This window comes from Plecotus auritus (genome assembly GCF_963455305.1).
Source record: "Plecotus auritus genome assembly, chromosome: 8".
Classification (NCBI taxonomy): domain Eukaryota; kingdom Metazoa; phylum Chordata; class Mammalia; order Chiroptera; family Vespertilionidae; genus Plecotus; species Plecotus auritus.
In genome coordinates, this window is record NC_137782.1 from 138,927,028 (window position 1) to 138,948,893 (window position 21,866).

A 21,866-nucleotide genomic window follows, 5' to 3' on the forward strand; every position below is an offset into this window, starting at 1 on the left:
TGTGACTCCTGACCCCTGCCTGCCGGGGCTCCCCCAGGTCTCCCCCGGGTCTCCGAGTCTCCGGGTGCCTTTCTCTCTACCTGACAGTCCAGACTCCCCCTGTATGAGCCTGGGTCCACGGGGTTTCACCCGGAACTGGGGTTCAGTGCAGTCGGAACTGGGGTTCAATGCAGTCGGGGGCTTCCTTCTCCCTCCCGCCAGAGAAAGTCAGCCTGGCTCTCAGCCGCCCTTCCTCTCTGCGCGCACAAAGACCCTTTGCCGTACCTCCAATTCTCTGTGAGCTTTTCTCTTTCCTTCTAGTTGTAGAATTTTCACTCAGCCAGCTTTCCTGTGGTTCTGGATGGTGTCCGTTCTGTCTTTTAGTTGTAGTTTTGAAATTGTTGTGCGAGGCAGCAGTTTAGGTGCTTACCTATGCCACCATCTTTCTTTCCTCCAAATCTGTCATTCTTAATATGCTGCTTGTAACATTTCCTTTCTTTGGGGGGTGGGGGGGCGCTTAATATGATTCTACTAGTTTTGGTTTTTCTAAATACTGTCCCATCTCTCCCAGGTAAATTGTTAATCAGACTATTGTATTCTTAACATACTTATAGATGTCTGTAATAACATAGTAAGTGGTCAACAGAAATGTACTGAGGATCATATTCTGCTCTATCTTTACACCTTTTGTTTTCTCAGTTTATTCTTTCCTGAATAATTTTACCTACTCCCATAATATTAATATCTGCTGACATACTAATGATTCCCAAATTAATCATACCTAATTCGGAGTGCTGTACTGTTCTCTTATAACTGTCTTACTCTCATAGATTTAATAGGTCTATAACATAAATTCTTATCTTTCCAGATGTTTATTTTATCCTCTGACTCAATGCACATTCCATTGCCCACCACAAGTCTCTTAGTGACTCTTATATTTCAGGATAATTCATACTCTTAACATTATATACAAGGTCCTTCATCATTTAACTCCTTTATACTTCTGTAACCTTATCATTTGCTAGTCCTAAATAATCAGTAATGATGAATTTTTGGACTACTTACTCCCTTTGCTTATGACATCTTTTCCCTATCTCCTTCATCTTTCTAAATTTCTTTAGAAAACAAAAATACCGTACTCTTGGTTTAAACAAATTCTCTTTTGACTCCTGTGTACAGTGAAGTATTGTTTCCTAAAATTAATATTTTTCATAATTCTACATATATATATACACACACACACACATACACACATATACATACATACATACACTAGAGGCTTGATGCAGGAAATTTATGCAAGAGTAGGCCTTCCTTCCCCCAGCTGCTGGAATCTGCTTCCCTCTGGCACCTGGGATTCGGTCTTCCTTTGTCCGGAAGGTTGTCTGGAAGGTCATCTGGAAGGATGGAAGAACATCTGGTCTAATTAGCATATTATGCTTTTATTATAGACTAGTGGCCCGGTGCATGAAATTTGGGTGTCCCTCAGCCCAGCCTGCACCCTCTCCAGTCTGGGACCCTTTGGGGGATGTCCAACTGCCGGTTTAGGCCTGATCCCACAGGGACATCCCTCTCACAATCCAGGGCCTCTGGCTCCTAACCACTCACCTGCCTGCCTGCCTGATTGCCCCTAATCTCTCTGCCTGCCGGCCTGCTCGCTCCCAACTGCCCTCCCCTCCTGGCCTGATCGCCCCTAACCGCCTCTGCCACCATGCTTTTTCCGGGAGGACATCTGGAAGGTCTCCCGGTCTAATTAGCATATTACCCTTTTATTAGTATAGGTTTTGTTTAAACCAAAATTTTGTGGGTTTTTTTTTTTAAACTTGAACTACTAATATGTCAACCATAAGATTTAGGTAACCAGTTGACTTTCTGCTGCTGCTGTGATTGTTGTACTATCAGGCAACACATTTTGAATGATATTTGCCAGACAGTGTTCTAAAAGTTATAGGGAGTAGCCACTTTAGTCTCCATTTTACAAATCAGGAATTAAGCTTAGAGAGGCTAAGTAACTTGTTTAGGGTCGTACATCTAGTAAATGATACAGAGACTTCAGTTCTAATTTACAAAAATAAATACTTAAAACCCTGTTATTTAAGGTGGAAAAGAAAACAACCAAAGACCTCCTTGCCTTTAAAGTATGATGTGACTCTTTTCTATACTTCCATAGCACCTTTATATATCTTCATCATGTTGTTTATCACAGTCTATTAAGTTTTTTTTATCTAGACACAAGAAAGTTGTTTCAGAGGTCATATATGTATATTTCCCCCTCTTACATGATTGAAGTACTTTTGAAAGATAATTTTTAACAAAAGTTTTATTAATTTTTCTGTGTTTCAGGGCATGTTTTAAGAAATTGCCTCGCATTCTGAGTTTTAATACTATGAGGTATACATTTAATATGGTAACGATGATGAAAGAGAAAGTGAACACACACTTTTCCTTCCCATTACGTTTGGATATGACACCCTACACAGAAGATTTTCTTATGGGAAAGAGTGATAGGAAAGAAGGTAATTTTCCATCTCTTTTCTTTTATTGTAATCCTCCATAACCAGATAGTTATAATTATAAAGTTGTAATAAACTATACATTTAACAAAATGCAACTGAATCTTAAAAAGAATGTTTTTAAAGACAATGTGGCACGTTCAGTCAGTTACCAAGTTAATATTTAATATCTACTAGGACTTGTCTAGGCATTCTTCTAAGCATTGGGGACACTAGTGAACAAGATAAATGTTCCTGCCCTTGTAGAACTTAAGTGTAGTGGGCAAGTCTTATATTGAAAAAGAAATTACAAACATGATACAATGTCAAATAGGACAGTGAATGTATTACATACTTCTAAGGGAAGCAGGGAAGGCTTTTATGAGAAGTGACATTTAAGCAGAACTTGAGTAAGAGCTAGATTGAGAGGAATGGATAAGCTCTTTGGCAGGTGAGGAGTGGAGCTGATGAAATGGGCAAAGGGCAGGGGCCAATTCATTTTTTTGGTAGGTCATGGTAAAAATTTTTATCTTTATTCAGTGTGAAACCATTGGAAGATTTTAAGCAGGGAACTGAGATGGGAACCAGGTGGGATCTGGAAAAGGTTAATCTGACTACGGCAATCAAAATGGATTAAAGGATGATGAGAGGAGTGTGGGGAGGCCATTCTGGTAAACTACAGAGGTGGTAACTTAGATGAGAAAGCATACCGGTAAGGTTGGAGAAGTGTATGAAGATGCAGTTAACAGGACTCGATTGAATAGATGAATCCAACAAAGTTGTTGAACAGCTACCTACTATCTAATTTGCTATTCTTCTGGTAATGGGACTATAGTGACAACAAAAAACAAGGTATCTGCCCCCTTTGAAGATTACATTTTGTTTTAGTCAGTCTGCTACTAGAATGAGGAGGAAAAGTCGAGTGACTCAGGTTTCTGGTTGGATCAGCTAGGTGCATAAGGGGCCAGTATTTTAAGATCTCAAGAAAGAAGGAATGTGGTCAAAATTATTGGATGCTAAAGAAAAAGAAGTTTCAGTAAGAACGTGATGTAGAAGATTTTTGGTTATCTTTATCAGATCAATTTTATTTGGGTATTGCAATAGTAAGGTAGATTGCATTGAGTCAAAGATGGCCCTTGGTTCATAAGTAGTTACCTCCAAATTGCTATTACTTCCATAAGAGCAGTGATTTTCAAAATTCTTCGTATGCCCCTCAAGGACCACAGAGATGAGGAATGGAAATAGATGAGAGAAGAAAGCAGAACAGATCTAGGACTTGCCTTTTACAATTTTAAGGTGTAAAGAAGTTACTATAAGATTTAGGATAGAGAACAGGGCATGGTTCTATTGCCTGGCACTTACTGAGCATTCAATAATTTACTCTCACTAAATGAGAGATGAGAGAGGTAAAAACAACGAGTGTAGGGTATTCTTTCAAGAGAACATGTTCTTGTCCTAACCGGTTTGGCTCAGTGGATAGAGCGTCGGCCGTAGACTCAAGGGTCCCAGGTTCGATTCTGGTCAAGGGCATGTTCCTTGGTTGCGGGCACATACCCAGTAGGGAGTGTGCAGGAGACAGCTGATCGATGTTTCTCTCTCATGATGTTTCTAACTCTATCCCTCTCGCTTCCTCTTTGTAAAAAATAAATAAAATTATATATATATATATATATATATATATATTTTTTTTTTTTTTAAAGAGAACATGTTCTTTATTTGAAGAGAGGAGATAAGATGGCGACTATAGCTATGAAAGAATATGGGGTTATGGGAGGGAATTTTTAAAGTTAGCATTTGGGTATATTTAGAAGTTGTGGGAAATGAGCCAGTAGAGATAAGTTTTAAAATACAGGTGAAGTTAAGAAGTGGGCACTGTATAAATACATCCTACTTTTTAGAACTCTTCAAACAATTCCTAAAATTATAGCAAGACTGCACAGAAACTGTGCTTCATTCTGTTTTTCATGACACTTCCATGGATGGAAGTAGCAGAAACTTACGTCAAAATAAGGGATTTGTTGTCTATAGTTTTGCACTAACGTGGTTGTTTTTCCAATTTGTATAAATGTTCCTTAAATTTTTAGGTTATGGATGGTAATAGCAAATGCAGTTGTTTTGTACCTATTTCAATATGTACTTTATCTACTTATGTATGTAAAGTATATAAAGCGATTCTCAGGTGTCACTGTGCAGTTTTCAAAATTATTGCCATTATTTTATGTAAATCATTTCAGGTTTTAAGGAAGTCAGTGATCATTCAAAAGACACAGAGAGCTATGAATATGACTTGATTGGAGTGACTGTTCACACAGGAACAGCAGATGGTGGGCACTATTATAGCTTCATTAGAGATATAGTTAATCCACATGCTTATAAAAACAACAAATGGTGAGTTTTAAATATTTTATTGGGATTTTTAAAAACCTTTTTAAAGTATAAGCTGTTGATAGTTTTCTCTTCAGATATGTTTTCTGATGTCAGTTTTCTAAAAACTTTAAATTTAGGAAAGGGGTTAGAAAAAATTTTTAAATGAAAGTGACTTTCAAAAGACAGTATGACTTAATTATTAAACTTCATGGATCTCTAGACTCCTTTGAGAATTTTATTAATGCTTTCTTCAGAAAGAATGAACACACAAAATTTTGCATGCAATTTTATATTCATAGAACATATTGCACCTTCCAAATCTTACCTGTCTGTGTTCACTCATTCAAGAGCTTTTACTGAATTTTTTCTATACGGTGGCCAGAAAGTTCTTATGCACTTAGTAGCCAGATTATTATGATCTCTGAACACATAATAATCTGGCCACTCAATGTATATCCTATATAGTAAAAGGCTAATATGCAAATTGTCCCCTCGACCAGGAGTTTGACCAACAGGCAGGCCGGCCAACCGCCCATGTCCCCTCCCCCTGGCCAGGCTGGCCGGACCCCACCCATGCATGAATTCATGCACCGGACCTCTAATATATATATATATATATATATATATATATATATATATATATATATATATATATACACACACACACACACACACACACACACACACACACACACACTTATACACACACACACACACACATATATGTATACACACACACACACACACACACACACATACACTGAGTGGCCAGATTATTATGCATTCAGAGATCATAATAATCTGGCCACTCAGTGTATATTCTAGTTAGAAGCTAACCTAGCCCGACGGCATGACTTAGTGGTTAAGCATCGACCATAGTTCGATTCCTGCTCAAGGCACATGCCTGGGTTGCAGGCTCGATCACTGGTTTGGGGCGTGCAGGAGGCAGCTGATCAATGATTTTCTCTCATCATTGATGTTTCTATTTCTCTCTCCCTTCTCTGAAATCAATATATTTCCCCCCTCCCAAAAAAAACACAATAAGTTGACCTTCATGCTCCACTCTCTTTACCTTTCCTTTCTCCTTTGACACACACATTCTCTTTTATCATCTTTTATCAAGTTAACTAGAGGCCCGGTGCACGGATTTGTGCACTGGTGGGGTCCCTCGGCCTGGCCAGCGGGGAGCGGGCCGAAACCGGCTTTCCAACATCCCCCGAGGGGTCCCGGATTGCAAGAGGGCAGTTCTCGGGTTACGCACCCCGGAATCAGGCTCCCTTCTCTCTGGTTCTGGGTGCGTCACCTGAGAACCGCAGCTGCCAAGTCACCGCAGCTCAGCAGCTCCTGCATTGAGCGTCTGCCCCTGGTGGTCAGTGCATGTCATAGCTACTGGTCAGCTGGTCGCTTAGGCTTTTATATAGAGAGATGGTTGGAAGTCATTAAATCAGTTCTTAACTATTTTTTGGTTTTCAAATGTCTTCAGATATTGTTAGATAAATCTGCACTTAACAGAATAGTTTTGTTCAACTATTTCTCACTCTTTAAGTCAATCATGTTATATCTTTAACTTTTTTTGTCCATTTGAATATATTTCCATAAATATACTTTGAATCAATTTTTTATCATAAATTTTAAAATGGCATTTTTATCTTTGGAAGTTCTACCATCTCTTAATGCTTTTCTGTCCATGTTATAAATTATATTTACGCAAACTTTTTATTGCTTTTACAAATTCCTGTTACTTCTAGGTTATAAATGAATGTGTCAAATTTTAGGGTGGTTATGACTGTTAAATTATATTCCCAATTTCTAGTGGATTCAAGTTGTCAAAACAAGAGCTTAGTTAAAATTTACCTTGTATTAATAATAATAGTTTGATAATTATTTATAATATGTCAGTATATAACAAATATTTTTAAAATAGACATAATAGAGAGGTATTCAGTACATATATACTTTATCAACACTGCTTGCTCTGTTTTAGGTATCTTTTTAATGATGCTGAGGTAAAACCTTTTGATTCTGCTCAACTTGCCTCTGAATGTTTTGGTGGAGAGATGACAGTAAGTTTTATTCAGAAATTATAAATAGTTTATGACTTTCACATGCTTTGCAATATCATAAAATCCAATAGCAGAATCACTTAACTTTCTTTTTAATCACTATGATTCGATCTAAATTTTATTCTGCTGGTATTAATGGAACTTTAGTATGTTTGGAGTATATAATAGACCTTGGGAAATATTTTAAAAGTTACTATTTTTTCCTTCAACTGATTAAGAATGTTAAGAATTAACAATTGAAAATGAAATAATAGTATAGGACTTGAATTACCTTGCCTTGTGACAGTATGATTGAATTAGTTGTTTTCTTGAATGCTTTGGGATTAAAGCCAAAAGAAATTACTCTTTGTTTACTTAATATGAACACTTTTTGACAAGGAAGTTGGATTGAGCTGAGCTTTAAAGAATTGTTTATTTAGTGGCTTTTATAAAGCAGTTAGCAACCTGGTTATTACAAGAGATGGGATAGAAAAAGAATAGCTTACCTGTTACATAATTAGCAGTAAGATATACAAAAAGATCATTAGGTTGGAGTAGAATTGTAACAATTTCACTCCTACCAATTTTCTGAACACTTTAAAAATACCCTGTTGATTCTTATAAGTCAGATATTTAATAGTCATTTCCATTTCACAGACAAGCCCAGATAAACTGGTTTTTAACTTTAATAGCCATGTTTATTGTGAAATAATTATTCACATTTTGGATTTTAATTTGCTCTTTGGTGTCCTTATACTATTCTGAATATAAACGGAGAAGTAGGAAAATTGCTAATACTTTGGAAATGGGTAAAAGGAGTAAATAATGAGTTACCACTGAAGCTGTCACTAAACTGATTACTTCTCTAAATGTTATTCACAGAACTATTTCTTTAAAAAAGTAAACTTTCTAAAAAACTCTTAAGAGTTTTTTAAAATTGCAAGTTCATTTTATTTCCTTATGCTTTATATATTTTATGGTAAAGTACTTAAAATATGTTTTGCATCTCCAATTTTTAGTATTCTTAGCCAAAAATTACTGTTAAGAATTTTCATGAATGCAGTGCTATTTGAGAAACTATTTATGAAGTTATTGCATAGTATTAAACAGCTTTTTAAAAAATACTTTATATGTAAATATAACTAAATGTGCCCATTTTCTAAAGAAGGAAACTTATTTTTTAAAACAGACCAAGACCTACGATTCTGTTACAGATAAGTTTATGGATTTCTCTTTTGAAAAGGTAACCATTTCTTTCATATATAATTTTACATCGTTCTCTTTTTTTCATGTTGTCTTCTTTAATAGTCATATTTTATCAAAACTGAAAATGTACTTTTTTCCCTGTTAAAGACACACAGTGCATATATGCTGTTTTATAAACGCATGGAACCAGAGGAAGAAAATGGGAAAGAATACAAATTTGATGTTTCATCAGAATTACTAGAGGTATAAGCTAATTTAACTTTAGCAACAATTTGAAAGCATGTTTTAAGTATTTTTTCAAGTAATAATAGTACTGTGATACAAGAATAGACTATGACAACATTAATATCTGTAATTGTGGGTAGACCTTAACACAATATGCAAATATTCTTGGTAATACTGACATACAACAGGTGAATATAAAGCGAATGAGATTAAAAGAAGTAAAAAATTATTAGTAACATCAAAGAAAAATAAGAAAGATGAAATGGTTAATGGCATTACAGCAAAGCCCACAGGTAGCTTGTATGGTTGGTAATGTTCTTTTTTTTTTTTTTTTTTTTTTTTTTAATTGTTTGAAGTACTACAAATAGTAGTACATATGTCTCCTTTTTTTTTTTCCCATTGACCTCCTCCCTGGCCTCCCCTACTCCCCAGTACATGCCTTTACCGCTGCCGCCCCCCCCCCCCCCCCAGTGTCTTGTATCCATTGGTTATGCTTATATGCATGCATACAAGTCCTTCGGTTGATCTCTTACAGCCTCTCCCCAACCTCCCCTGCCTTCCCGCTGTAGTTTGACAGTCTGTTCAATGCTTCTTTGCCTCTTTATTTTATTCCCCATTTCTTTCCTTTAAAAATACCTTGCCTCTGCAGACCAGAAATAAACATATAATAACAAAAAATGTTTGAGTCCCAATTTCAATGTCCAACAGTTCTGAGTCCCCATTTCAATGTCAAACAGTTCCTTATGTGTGCATGTCAGCAATGATATCTGGATGGTGGGCACATGGTGGCAATGCGGGTCCGACCTGGTTGGTAATGTTCTTAGTGGTGATAGAATTGCAAGTGTTCTCTTACTCTTCGTTACACACAATTATACAGTGTATGTGTATTTGAAATATGTAATTTTTACATTATAAAGTGTTTGATTTATAGTAATGAGGCTTTACTTCATAATGTAAGTGGTAATGTTACTTTAATGTTTTAAGATTTATAAAAGTACTCATCACTCAGTGTGTGTTGTGTCATTGTTATAAATTAAGCCAGTCAGCCAAAAGTACAAAAAAGTAAATCTCCAGAAAGGTATTCCTGAAAATATACTCGCCCATATAGATAATTCAGTTTTTACTATCTAATTGATTTGCTGATATTTGCACTGTGTGGTCAAGACTTAAAACTGAGTTCCCCCAAACACATACTCTAAATTGGTATCTTGCTTACCCATAATATTACTGACTAAAAGCCAAAAATATTGTCTTCATTAAGCCCTTGAATTGGATTTACCAGAAAAATTAGTTGCTTTGCTACATTTTAGGCCATTAAACTCAACCTATTTGTACAATAATTTCAACCACCATCCATAATTAAAATTAAATAGATTAGAATCCCCATTATGTGCAAGACTTTATGCCCCCAAGGTATTCAGGCAAACCTAGAAAGTATTATATCTGTTTCCCCTTTTCCCCCATTGACCCCTTCTAGCCTGCCCCCGTCCTTTTTAAAAAATATATTTTTCATTGATTTCAGAGAGAGAGAGAGAGAGAGAGAGAGAGAAACAGAGAAACATCAACAGTGAGAGAAAATCATTGATCAGTTGCCTCCTGAACAACACACACTAGGTATTGAGCCTGCAACCCAGGCATGTGCTCTGATGGGGAATTGAACCATGATCTACTGGGTTCATAGGTGACACTCAACCTCTGAGCCACGCTAGCCGGGCTGAGAACTTTAGAGTTTAAAAAAAAAAAAAAAAAAATTATTTTTCTCAGAACATTACCATTCAGTGAGAAAAGTTGCCCTGTTTTACATTTTTGCAAATCTCTTTAATATCTGATTTAATACAAGACAGCTTGTGTTTCATAACAACTTCTGTATTTTGCTATATTGTAATCTCATCATTTAGCTTCTGGAAAACTCCATTTTATGCTTTGGACCTTATAGACACCCTAAAAGTATCACAGGGACACCCACAGCTCTCTGAACCATTCTTTGAGAAGCACTGATTTACATTGTGAGAAAAGGGAATCCCAGACGTTTGCTTGTTGTAATAACAAGAAAAACAAACTGAACCATGTTAGACTATTCTTGATTGTAGATCTAAACCAACCATTTTTTCCCTATCATTGTTTCAGCTTATTAATTTAAAATGTTTGCCTGCACATACATTTTACTAAAAAATTTAAAAATATAATAATACTGTTACTTAACATTAACATAGATTTTAAATGTAAACCAGAATCTGTTTTTTTATATTTGTACAGTTAAAATATTGCTAGTAGCAGACTTTACCAGAGGTAAAAAGACAATTTTTAGAACCCACAAATGTGTGATTATTATGGATAAAACAAGTAGAGTGCTCAGAAAGGGGTAGTTGAATCAGGAGTACTGCAGAAGGTATTCAGGAAATATGACCTTCAACTTCAATTTGAAAGTTAGTGAAGAGTTAATCATATAAAGAGTACCCCGGGCAAAAAGAACGTTACATATAGAGTCCCTAGGAAGGATAGAGCTTATTGGCCTGTTTTAGACCCTGAAAGGTGACCTCTGTAGCTGTGATGATTAATAAATGCAAGGAATAGTGATCCAAGATGAAGTTGTATGGGTATATAGAAAAACACTTTAGGAAAGTTCTTTCTGATCAATGTAGTACTATAGTTTCACACTTACTAGGTGTACCGGTTAATAATGCGGATTTTGTGATCAAAGAAAACATGATAATTTCAAGAGAAACATCAAAAGTGCTTTATTCAAAGTAATGTCCATCGCTAGCTACACATTTCCCCCATCTTTAGGTAATTTGTGGATACCGTCCCAAGAGAACTTTTCTTGTTTTGAGGCAAACCATTTAGAGACCCAATTTTCCACTTCTTCATATGTTTTGAAGTGCTGCTCAGAAAGTGCATGTGCCATCGATCAAAACAAGTGGTAATCTGAAGGAACAAGGTCTCGTGAATACAGAGGGTGGGTTAATACTTCCCAGGCAAGATCTTTTAACATGTCTTTAACTGGTTTTGAATTGTGTGATGATGCGTCATCATGAAGCAAAATTACTTTGCCGTGTCTTCTGGCACATTCTGGTCATTTCATGATCAAAGCGTGGTTCAAACTGATTATTTGTTGTCAGTAGCGATCATTGTTAATGGTTTCACCTGGTTTTAGAAGCTCATAATACACCACACCTTCCTGATCCCACCAAACGCAGAGCATTGTCTTCTTCCCAAACCGATTTGGCCTTGCATTCTATGTTGATGGTTGACCTGGATCAACCCATGATTTTGTGCGTTTGGGATTCTCAAAATAAATCTTTTCATCGCCAGTCACAATTTGATGCAAAAAAGACTTTCTTTTGTGCCGTTGAAGCAACATTTTTTTTTAATATATTTTATTGATTTTTTACAGAGAGGAAGGAAGAGTGATAGATAGTCAGAAACATCGATGAGAGAGAAACATCGACCAGCTGCCTCCTGCACACCTCCCACTGGGGATGTGCCCGCAACCAAGTTACATGCCCTTGAACGGAATCGAACCTGGGACCTTTCAGTCCAAAGGCTGACGCTCTATCCACTGAGCCAAACCAGTTTTGGCTGAAGCAACATTTTACTGATGACTTTTCGGTTTTCCATTTGTCTTTTGTTCAGTAGATGTGGTACCCATTTTCCTTCCTTTAAAGTCTTCCCCATTGCTTGTAAAGGATCATAAATTGTTTGCTGAGCAATGTTTAATCTTTCTGGAAGTTGTTTTTGAGTTTGACATGCATCTTCAATAATGCTTGTAATTGTTGGTCTTCAAACTTTTTCGGTTGACCTGGACATTGTCTTTCCCATCGAAATCACTTTTAAAGCGTTTAAACCAGTGTTCACAAGTATCTTGAGATGGAGCATGTTCACCATAAGCTTCCCAAAGTATCAGCAGCACTTTTCTTCAAAATAATGAATTAAAACTTCCCGCAAATGCTCTTTTTTTTTGGCACGAAATTTGACATTTTTAAGCATAAAAATATCTAAGATGTTATCACGTTCAGCAAATTTGACATATGAAGTTTTGAAGCTTGTTGTCAATACATATCAAATCGCATATATATCAACATATATGTAACTCCATCTATTGAAAAAAATCCGCATTATTAACTGCTATACCTAGTAAACATACCCAATTTGGTTCCACATACATTGTATTGATAAAAGGCAAAATGGACAGTCAAAAAACAAGATGAATATTTCTGTAGAACAGAAATGGAACATAATTAAAGGCAGTAAATCTAGTGGAAATCATGGAACTACCAGGCTTTAGTACAAAGCAGATAATGGTGGCCAAAGGTTCAGCTCTTGCGAGGTTAGAGAGATAGTACCTAGCTAAAAGCAAGAAGTTGGAATAGGGCTCAGTTGCTATGGAAAGGCACTGAATTGAGTGGAATTAGTGAATGCTGTCAAACTTTCCTTGTGACTACAGCTAGTCTATGCCTAGAAATAGAGGACTAAGAACTCTGAAGCAAGGCCTTTAATAACTAGGTCTGTGATTTTCTAAATATAATGTACAGCAGGAGCCCTAATATGTGATTATAAAAACTGGATCCAGAGTAGTAGGGGGCTGAGGGGTAAGTAGAGTTAGTTGAAAATCTTTAGAGGGATAAAGATAGTCAATCATATCAATAATCAGAAAATAAAATTGAACCAGGTAAAAATAATGTTATGGAACTGCCTGGCAGTGACTTAAAGCATGTTTTTAAGGTATTTAAAGAGATGAACATAAAAACTAAAGACAGCAGAGCAGTTCCACAGGACAGTTGTGAGAAATAATAATTTTTCATTATTTTTATAGAGTAAACAGGGAAATCAACTCCCGTATAGGTCTGCCAACGTAAATTAAAGGGTGGTTGTCTTTTTTTTTTTTTTTTGTAGTTTTTAAACATAAACCTTTCATTACTTATTCTTATCAAAATATATATGACAGTTTTATTCATGTATATCTTTGTTCTTCAGGCAGATGAGATTTCCGAGTTGTTACTGGCAAAATCTTTATAAATATGTTTTTAAACAACAATAATCACTTGAGGTAGCCAGATATAGAATGATAAATTGGACCAGGTTTAGTAACTTACAGTACTTCCATGTTGCATATTCCTGGAAAAAAAATTAGCATGCATTTTAAGAGCATGTATTTTGGGGGGGTTGTTTTTAAAATATTGGTAAAATGTAATGGAGCAATATCTAATGTTAACTTTTTTTTTTTTCTTCAGTGGATTTGGCATGATAACATGCAGTTTCTTCAAGACAAAAATATTTTTGAACATACATATTTTGGGTAAGTTTGATAAATTTTGTAATAGATTTAAGAATTTTTATTGAATTTATTGGGCTGACATTGGTTAAATAAAATTATATATGACTCATTTGTATAATTCTATATCATTTATTTATTGTATGTTCACCACCCAAAGTCAAGTCTCCCATCTGTCACCATTTATCCCCCCTTTACCCTCTTCTGCCTCCCCAGTAATAGTTTTTTTGTTACACATTCAAATTTTTTTTCCTGTAAGAATTTCAACTTACTATTTTTAAATTCTAGGTTTATGTGGCAGTTGTGTAGTTGTATTCCCAGTACATTACCAGATCCTAAAGCTGTGTCTCTAATGACTGCAAAGGTAATATATAAGCCTTAGATAATTTTTTCAAAATCACTACTTTAAAATAATTAAGTCTTTTTTGCTTAATTTCATCTTTCTTTACAGTTAAGCACTTCCTTTGTCCTAGAGACATTTATTCATTCAAAAGAAAAGGTATGTTTTATTTTGTGCATTTTTGTGATTTGGTATCTTTTGGTTTTCATTATCAATCTTTAGCTGAGAAATCCTTATGCCTTCAGTGACTTCTTTCTTTCTTTTTGTTTTTTTTAGCCCACAATGCTTCAATGGATTGAATTATTGACGAAACAGTTTAATAATAGTCAAGCAGCTTGTGAGGTGAGGTTAAAAATTCAACCAGCAATGCATAGCTTAAGATTCACTTCTTTGTTTTCTTAACTTAGATGCTACAGCAAAATTGTTTTATCTATCAAATCATAGGGAGCCCAGTGTGAGTTTTTATAAAATCACTATAGAGTCCCTATGCACGGATTCATGCACCAGTGGAGTCCCTCAGCCTGGCCTGCACCCTCTTGCAATCCGGGACCCCTTGGAGGATGTCCGATAGCAGGTTTCGGCCTGATCCCCGCAGGCCCGATCCAGACAGGAGGGAACCCAATCCTGTGCGTTGAGTGTCTGTCCCCTGGTGGTCAGTGTGCATCAGAGTGACCAGTCAACCAGTCGTTCGATCACTTAGGCTTTTATATATATAGATTTGATAGCTGGAAGAAAGTTATAATTTATCAAATCCATTACACTCATTAAATAATTGATCCTTAATTTACTTTAAAAGTCTTTGGTTCCCCCCACATTAGAAGGAAAAGTATAGAAAATTCCAAAGACTACTAGATATTTCTTAACTGCTTTTGAATGTTATCAAAAACTACTTAAAATGTATATCTCCCCTACCCCTCTGAGAAAAAATACATATATCCCAGTGTATCAGTTTATATTCAATTTTTATCTCCTCCAATATTGCATTATAAGAGAAAGATATCCCTTAGGATAATTGCTCCCAGATAATGATCGCTTAACCATATTGCCATCTTAAAATCAAAACATGCACAAAACTAGAAAGATGTATCTATCACCCAATTTCAACAAAAGGTAACATTCTTTTGTTTTTATTTATTTCTGTGTCTCCCCCATGCTTTTTCTCAGCTGAAGTATTTTAAAGCAAACCCAGATACCATGTCATATGTCAATTAAGCTCAGTATGTATCTCCATTAACTGCTTTAAAATTAGAAGTGATTCCTTAATATCCAGTACCCATTCCGTATTCAGTTTTCTCTAATTGTCTTTTGTTAAAAATGTATTCTTTTCAGTTAATTTGCTTACATTTGTGTTCAAACAAGGTCCACATTTTGCTTTTGTCTCTTAAATCTTCCATATATTAGCAGTTACTTATTTTTCTACTTATTTGCTACTTTGTCATTTGTTATACAGGATTTTCCACATGTTGGCTTTGACTAATTGCATCCTCCTGGTGTTATTTAACATGTTTCTCTATTCCCTTTCCATTTCATGATTTTTAAGCTGTTTCATAGATCCTGAGGGTGGGTTGATTAGGTCATAATTTGTTTTTTATTTTTTAATACATTTTTTACTTTAGAATTTTAATTAAGGGTTTGCCTCTGGAAGTCTGTCAAGGAGTTAAACGTGTTTTCTACAATTGTCATTAATTGTGTGTATGCATAAGTAGGTAGTACAATTCAGTAGACGAGTAAAATATGTGATTAATAGATATCTCGAAATCAGTGGGAAGTTGTTCTTAGCTTAAAGAAGCATGTTTTTTTGTTATCAAGAGAGCATGATTTGTTTTTATTTATTTTTTATTTTTTAATCTTTATTGTTCAGATTATTACAGGTGATCCTCTTTTTTTCCCCCCATAGCTCCCCTCCACCTGATTCCCCACCCCACCCCACCCCATGCCCTTACCCCCCGCCACTGTCTTCATCCATAGGTGTAAGATTTTTGTCCAATCTCTTCACACCCCCTTCCCCCTGAGAATTGTCAGTCCACTCCCTTTCTATGTCCCTGATTCTATTATATTCACCAGTCCATTCTGTTCTTCAGATTTTTTATTCACTTGATTTTTAGATTCACTTGTTGGTAGGTATGTATTTGATGTCATTTTGTTGTTCATAATTTTTATCTTTACCTTTTCCTTCTTCTTTTTCTTCTTAAAGAATACCCTTCAGCATTTCATGTAATCCTGGTTTGGTGGTGATGAACTCCTTTAGCTTTTTCTTGTCTGTGAAGCTCTTTATCTGACCTTCAACTCTGAATGATAGCTTTGCTGGGTAGAGTAATCTTGGTTGTAGGGTCTTGCTGTTCATCACTTTGAATATTTCTTGCCACTCCCTTCTGGCCTGCATAGTTTCTGCCGAGAAATCAGCTTACAGTCATATGGGTACTCCCTTGTAGGTAACTAACCGTTTTTCTCTTGCTACTTTCAAGATTCTCTCTTTGTATTTTGCCCTTGGCATTTTAATTATGATGTGTCTTGGTGTGGTCCTCTTTGGATTCCTCTTGTATGGGGTTCTGTGCGCTTCCTGAACTTGTAAGTCTATTTCTTTTACCAGGTAGGGAAAGTTTTCTGTCATTATTTCTTCTAATAGGTTTTCAATATTTTGCTTTCTGTCTTCTTCTGGCACCCCCAAAATTCGGATGTTGGTACACTTAAAGTTGTCCCAGAGGCTCCTTACACTATCTGCATATTTTTGGATTCTTTTTCTTTTTGTTTTTCTGGTTGGGTGTTTTTTGTTTTCTCATATTTCAGATCTTTGGTTTGATTCTTGTGGTACGTTGATCTACAGTTGAGTTTCTGTACATTCTTTATTTGAGACAGTGTATGCTTAATTTCTGACTGGTCCTTTTCCATTTTTTTGGCATTCTCATTAAGATCCTTAAAGGTCTCACTAAGTTCCTCAGCGGTTTTTAGAAGATTCTTGAGTAACCTTATAAATGTGGTTCTGAACTCTATGTCGTCCAGTAGTTTGCTTTCCTCCATTTCTTTCATTCGTGACATGTTTCTTTGTCTCCGCATTTTGTTGCTTCCCTGTGTTGATGGAGTGGCTTTGTGTGATAGGTGACCTATAGGGGCCAGTAGCTCAGCCTCCCCAATCACCTGAGGTGGATGCTCTTGGTACACCCCTTTGTGGGCTGAGTGCAAAGTCTTGGTGTAGTTAAGCCTTGATTGCTATTGGTACACTGGGAGGAATTGACCTCCAGGCCAATTGGCTGTGAGGACCCACTGTGTCTATAATGGAAGAACTGCTGCGCTGGAGACACGCTTATGGTGCAGGACTTGTTTCAGTGGGGCTTTGGTGCTCACTGAGTCTGCCTCTTGAATGTGTCACTTATGGATGTGAGGAGTTGAATCTGGTGTCTCACTAGGTACACTGGCTTCTGGATCTCCAATGGGGTGCAGGTCAGCTACTGTCTGAGGCCACCCAGCAGGAGCTACAGTGAGAACTACTGTTTTCTCCTCTTTGCTTGGGGTTTGGAGGTTTTGGAGCTGTCTGACCCGGGCTGCAAGTTTGCTAGGTTAAGCTACGATAGGGCAGGCCATTCATATGCTAAAGCCGCTGCTTGGAGCTTGGGTGGGTTTGTAGGTTGTGCGGGGCAGGGTCTCAGGGCGTCACTAGGCTAGGGCGTGGCAAACAGTGATGGCTGCCAGTTAGCCGGCTCTGCGTCTCTGACCATGTCCCTGCGTCCCATGCCCCAGCGCAGTAAACAATTATTCCTGTGTGCAGCCCTGCAAGCAAGCCTCACTCACTTTCCGACCCGATGGCCGACAGTCCAGCTTCTCCCCGTAGGACTTTGGGTCCCCCGCGTCTCCCCAGAAACTGGAGTTTGTAATCGGGAGCTTGTCTCCCTTCGGGTTGAAAAAAGCAGCGCTCCCAGCTGCCCGCCGCCATCCTGATTCGCGTGCCTCCATACCTCAGCTTTTCAGCACTTGTGCACATCTCAGTGCTCTTTTCTCTTTCCTTCTAGTTGTAGAACTTCCACTCAGCCAGCTTTCCCATGGTTCTGGGTGATAGACGTTTTGTCTTTTAGTTGTAGTTTTGAAATTGTTGTGCGAGGCAGCAGTTTAGGTGTTTACCTACGCCGCCATCTTGGATCTTCTCCCATGATTTGTTTTTAAACATAAAGAAAATGAATTGTACTCAGATCATAACAAAAGAAACAAAAGAGCCCTGGCTGGTTTGGCTCAGTGGATGGAGCGTCAGCCTGCGGACCGAAGGGTCCCAAGTTCGATTCTGGTCAAGGGCATGTACGTTGGTTGCGGGCACGTCCCCAGTGGGGAGTGTGCAGGAGGCAGCTGAATCGATGTTTCTATCCCTCTCCCTTCCTCTGTACAAAAATCAATAAAATAAAATATAAATAAAAAATAAAAAAAGAAACAAAAGACTCTATAGTATGACATGAGGACTAAGAGGAAAACAGTATTCTATTTTATTATAAGAACTGCAGATTGCCATCTTGCAGGGTGTGCACTGTGATGTAAATGGCATCCATTGAATTCTATATAATAAAAGGGTAATTTGCAAATTGACATAACAGTGGAACAACCAGTCGCTATGACGCATACTGACCACCGGGGGCAGACGCTCAATGCAGGAGCTGCCCCCTGGTGGTCAGTGCGCTCCTACAGGGGGAGCACTGCTCAGCCACAAGCCGGGCTCACGGCTGGTGAGTGCAGTGGCAGTGGAGGGAGCAGGCCTAAGCTGTCAGACATGCCCTGAGGGATCCCGGACTGCTAAAGGGCACAGGCCTGGCTGAGGAGGACAGCACACACACACACACACACACACACACACACACACACACACCACCAGTGCACGAATGTCATGCACCGGGCCTCTAGTTATGTAATAAGGTGGTCCTGATTACGATTTTAGGCATTTTAGGTTTTGGATTTTTTAGCAAATGAAGAATCTCTTTTGGTAAGTATTTAAAATAATGGAAATGTTGTTGAGAATTAAAATCCTTATATGATTTTTATCCCATTGACCGAGTTTTGGTTAAATGTTAAAATCCCACTATTTTCTTACAGTGGTTTTTGGACCGCATGGCTGATGATGACTGGTGGCCAATGCAGATATTAATTAAGTGCCCTAATCAAATTGTGAGACAGGTAAGAAAAAAATGTATTTGAAAAAGAAATGGCTGTCAGGTTAATTCTAAATTTGCCTGAGACTGTCTTAACCCATCTTTTATATAGTTGCGAAAGATGGACATCTTACCATAAAAGTCATTTTGCTATTGTTTTCACCAGCCCTTTTAAGCAAATCAAATATTATTTCAATCAAGCAATTTAAATCATTCACATGTCCTGGTGATAGGAAGATAGCTATAACCACCATTGTCTCAGATCCTATTCTGGCTGCTTTATGAGTTCTACTGGTTCTTTTTTAGATCCTGAAGATATTCTAACCATGGGGACTGAAATGACTTTGAAAGTTAAATGAATAGCTTATAATTCATTTCTCTAACAAGTCCTGAGCTATCACTTGAATATTTGTTTTTCTAATTGGAAAATTTAGGCAAGGAAAATATAAATATTACTCTATATTCATTTATTATACAAAACCGAAAATTTGATCTGAAATATGCCACTTTTTAGTTATTATTGAGATGTAATTCTTATAAAACTCACTGAAACCTTTCAAAGTGTAAAATTTAGTGTTTTTTAGTATGTTTCTAAACTTGTACAACCATCATTTATCTGATTTTATAACACCCCAAAAAGAAGCCTTATACCTATTAGCAATCACTCTCCATTTTATCCTGTCACTTCTCACCAGCCCCTGGCAACACTAATCTACTTTCTCTTTCTATAGATTTGTCTATTCTGACCATTTCTATAAATGGAATTATTCAGTATGTGTTCTTTTGTGACTGGAGTCTTTGATTTTATAATATTTACAAGATTTATCTATGCTGGATTATGGATCTGTACTTCATTTCTTTTCATTGCTTAAATAGTATTCCATTAAATGGATATTTCAGATTTTATTTATTCTTTCAGCAATTGATGAATATTTGGGCTGTTTCCACTTTTGGGTTATTTTGAATAAGCTGCTATGAACATTGGTATACAAATATTTGTGTTGACATGTTTTCTTTTTTTTTTTAACATACATTCCAAATATTCAGTCAGTGAGAATATTTTTCAAAACAATGCTATTCTGATTTTTGCAATATCTACATTATTATTTTTGAAAATTTCCCATAATCCCACCACTTCCTATATAATAAAAGGCTAATATGCAAATCAACCAAATGGTGGAATGACTGGTTGCTATGATGCGCACTGACCACCAGGGGGCAGATGCTCAATGCAGGAGCTGCCCCCCTGGTGGTCAGTGCTCTCCCACAGGGGGAGCCCTTCTCAGCCAGAAGCTGGGCTCACATCTGGCGAGTGCAGCAGCAGTGGTTGGAGCCTCTCCTGCCTCCCCAGCAGGTGGACATTCCCTGAGGAGTCCCCGACTGTGAGAGGGCACAGGCCGGGCTGAGGGACCACCCCTCCCAGTGCACGGGGCCTCTAGTTTTAAATATAATTCTTTGTTGTTGAAAGTATTATATATGCCCCCTTTATTCCCCCGTTGATCCCCTTCAGCCCACCCCTATCCCCCGCCCCAGGCCCTCACCCTGCCCCAATGTCTGTGTCCATGGGCCATGTATATATGCATACAAGGTCCTTGGTTGATTACCTCCCACCCACCCATCCTCCCCCAGCATATGTTTTCAATATTTTTAAATGTCCTTAGGAGTGGAATTGCTGGGTCATATGGTCACTTTATCTTCAACAATTTTAGGAACTACCAAACTGTTTTTCATAGTTTCTATACCAGTTTATACTCAAAGCAGCAATCTATGAGGGTTCCAGTTTCACTACATCTTCTTCAACATTTTTTACTGTCTTTTATTTTAGTCATCCTAATGAGTATGAAGTAGTATCCCATTGTGGTTTTGGTTTTCAATATCATTAATCTATAATTAATGATATTGAACATCTTTTCATGTGCTTATTGACCATTTGTATATCTTATTTAGAGACTCTCCACAGTTAAGAGAGTTTTGTGAAGCTTTGTTTTTGGTTATCTCTATTACTGAAACTTACCTGATTTTGTTTACCCCTTACTATAAAATTGAATGTTGTTTTTTAAGCTGACTTTGCCTTATATCTTCCGTCTGTAGTTGAGACTCCAAGAAAGTTTCAGAATGTAGAAAGATTTAATATGCAGGCAAAATACAAATGGATGGCAGAGAATTTTGAATCATGTAAATTTTTCAGTATCTTTGTTACCTGATGTGAGTTGGCTCCCGGATTGTTTTATCTTTTCATTTATAGATGTTTCAGCGTTTGTGCATCCATGTGATTCAGAGACTTAGACCTGTGCATGCTCATCTCTATCTACAGCCAGGAATGGAAGATGGGTAAGAACTATCTTTTGAACATTTTATTGTTAAACTTTTTGATGATCTGCCTACAAAGATTTTTTGTTGTTAATCCACATCCGAGGACATTCTTTTCCATTGATTTTTAGGGAAAGTGGAAGAGAGAGAGACATCGATGTGAGAGAAACACATCCATTGGTTGCCTCCTGCAGGGCCCGAGCCAGGGAGAAGGCTGCAACTGAGGTATGGGCCCTTGACCAGAATCCAACCCGGGACCCTTTAGTCTGCAGGCCGATGCTCTATCCACTGAGCCAAACCGGCTAGGGCTTCCTACAAAGTTTTTGTAAATATTCACACTGAAATATTTAGGTGTTTTTTTGTTTGTTTGTTTAAAAAAAATGTAATTCTATAAATCAAGAAGGCAAAACTTGTTTTAATTTTTTTTTATTTTTAATTAAGTGTATCTTCAAAATGCTCTACAAATAACTTTATGACTTCATCTTTTGCTTATATTGATTTAGCCAGGCA

The 21,866-nt window shown here is 37.1% G+C and overlaps 1 protein-coding gene across 5 annotated transcripts in view; it reads left to right on the plus strand.

The window, feature by feature from the left end:
- The window catches only part of USP34 (ubiquitin specific peptidase 34), a 241,327-nt gene that overhangs the window by 179,214 nt on the left and 40,247 nt on the right, over window positions 1-21,866 (plus strand). For all 5 annotated transcript variants that reach the window (XM_080686042.1, XM_080686046.1, XM_080686043.1 and 2 more), the window contains 11 exons: window positions 2,323-2,495; window positions 4,706-4,859; window positions 6,823-6,901; window positions 8,070-8,123; window positions 8,234-8,329; window positions 13,543-13,607; window positions 13,872-13,947; window positions 14,035-14,082; window positions 14,200-14,265; window positions 18,991-19,071; window positions 21,292-21,377. In XM_080686042.1, the coding sequence (XP_080542168.1) occupies window positions 2,323-2,495; window positions 4,706-4,859; window positions 6,823-6,901; window positions 8,070-8,123; window positions 8,234-8,329; window positions 13,543-13,607; window positions 13,872-13,947; window positions 14,035-14,082; window positions 14,200-14,265; window positions 18,991-19,071; window positions 21,292-21,377 (978 nt within the window). The remainder of the gene's footprint in view (window positions 1-2,322; window positions 2,496-4,705; window positions 4,860-6,822; window positions 6,902-8,069; window positions 8,124-8,233; window positions 8,330-13,542; window positions 13,608-13,871; window positions 13,948-14,034; window positions 14,083-14,199; window positions 14,266-18,990; window positions 19,072-21,291; window positions 21,378-21,866) is intronic.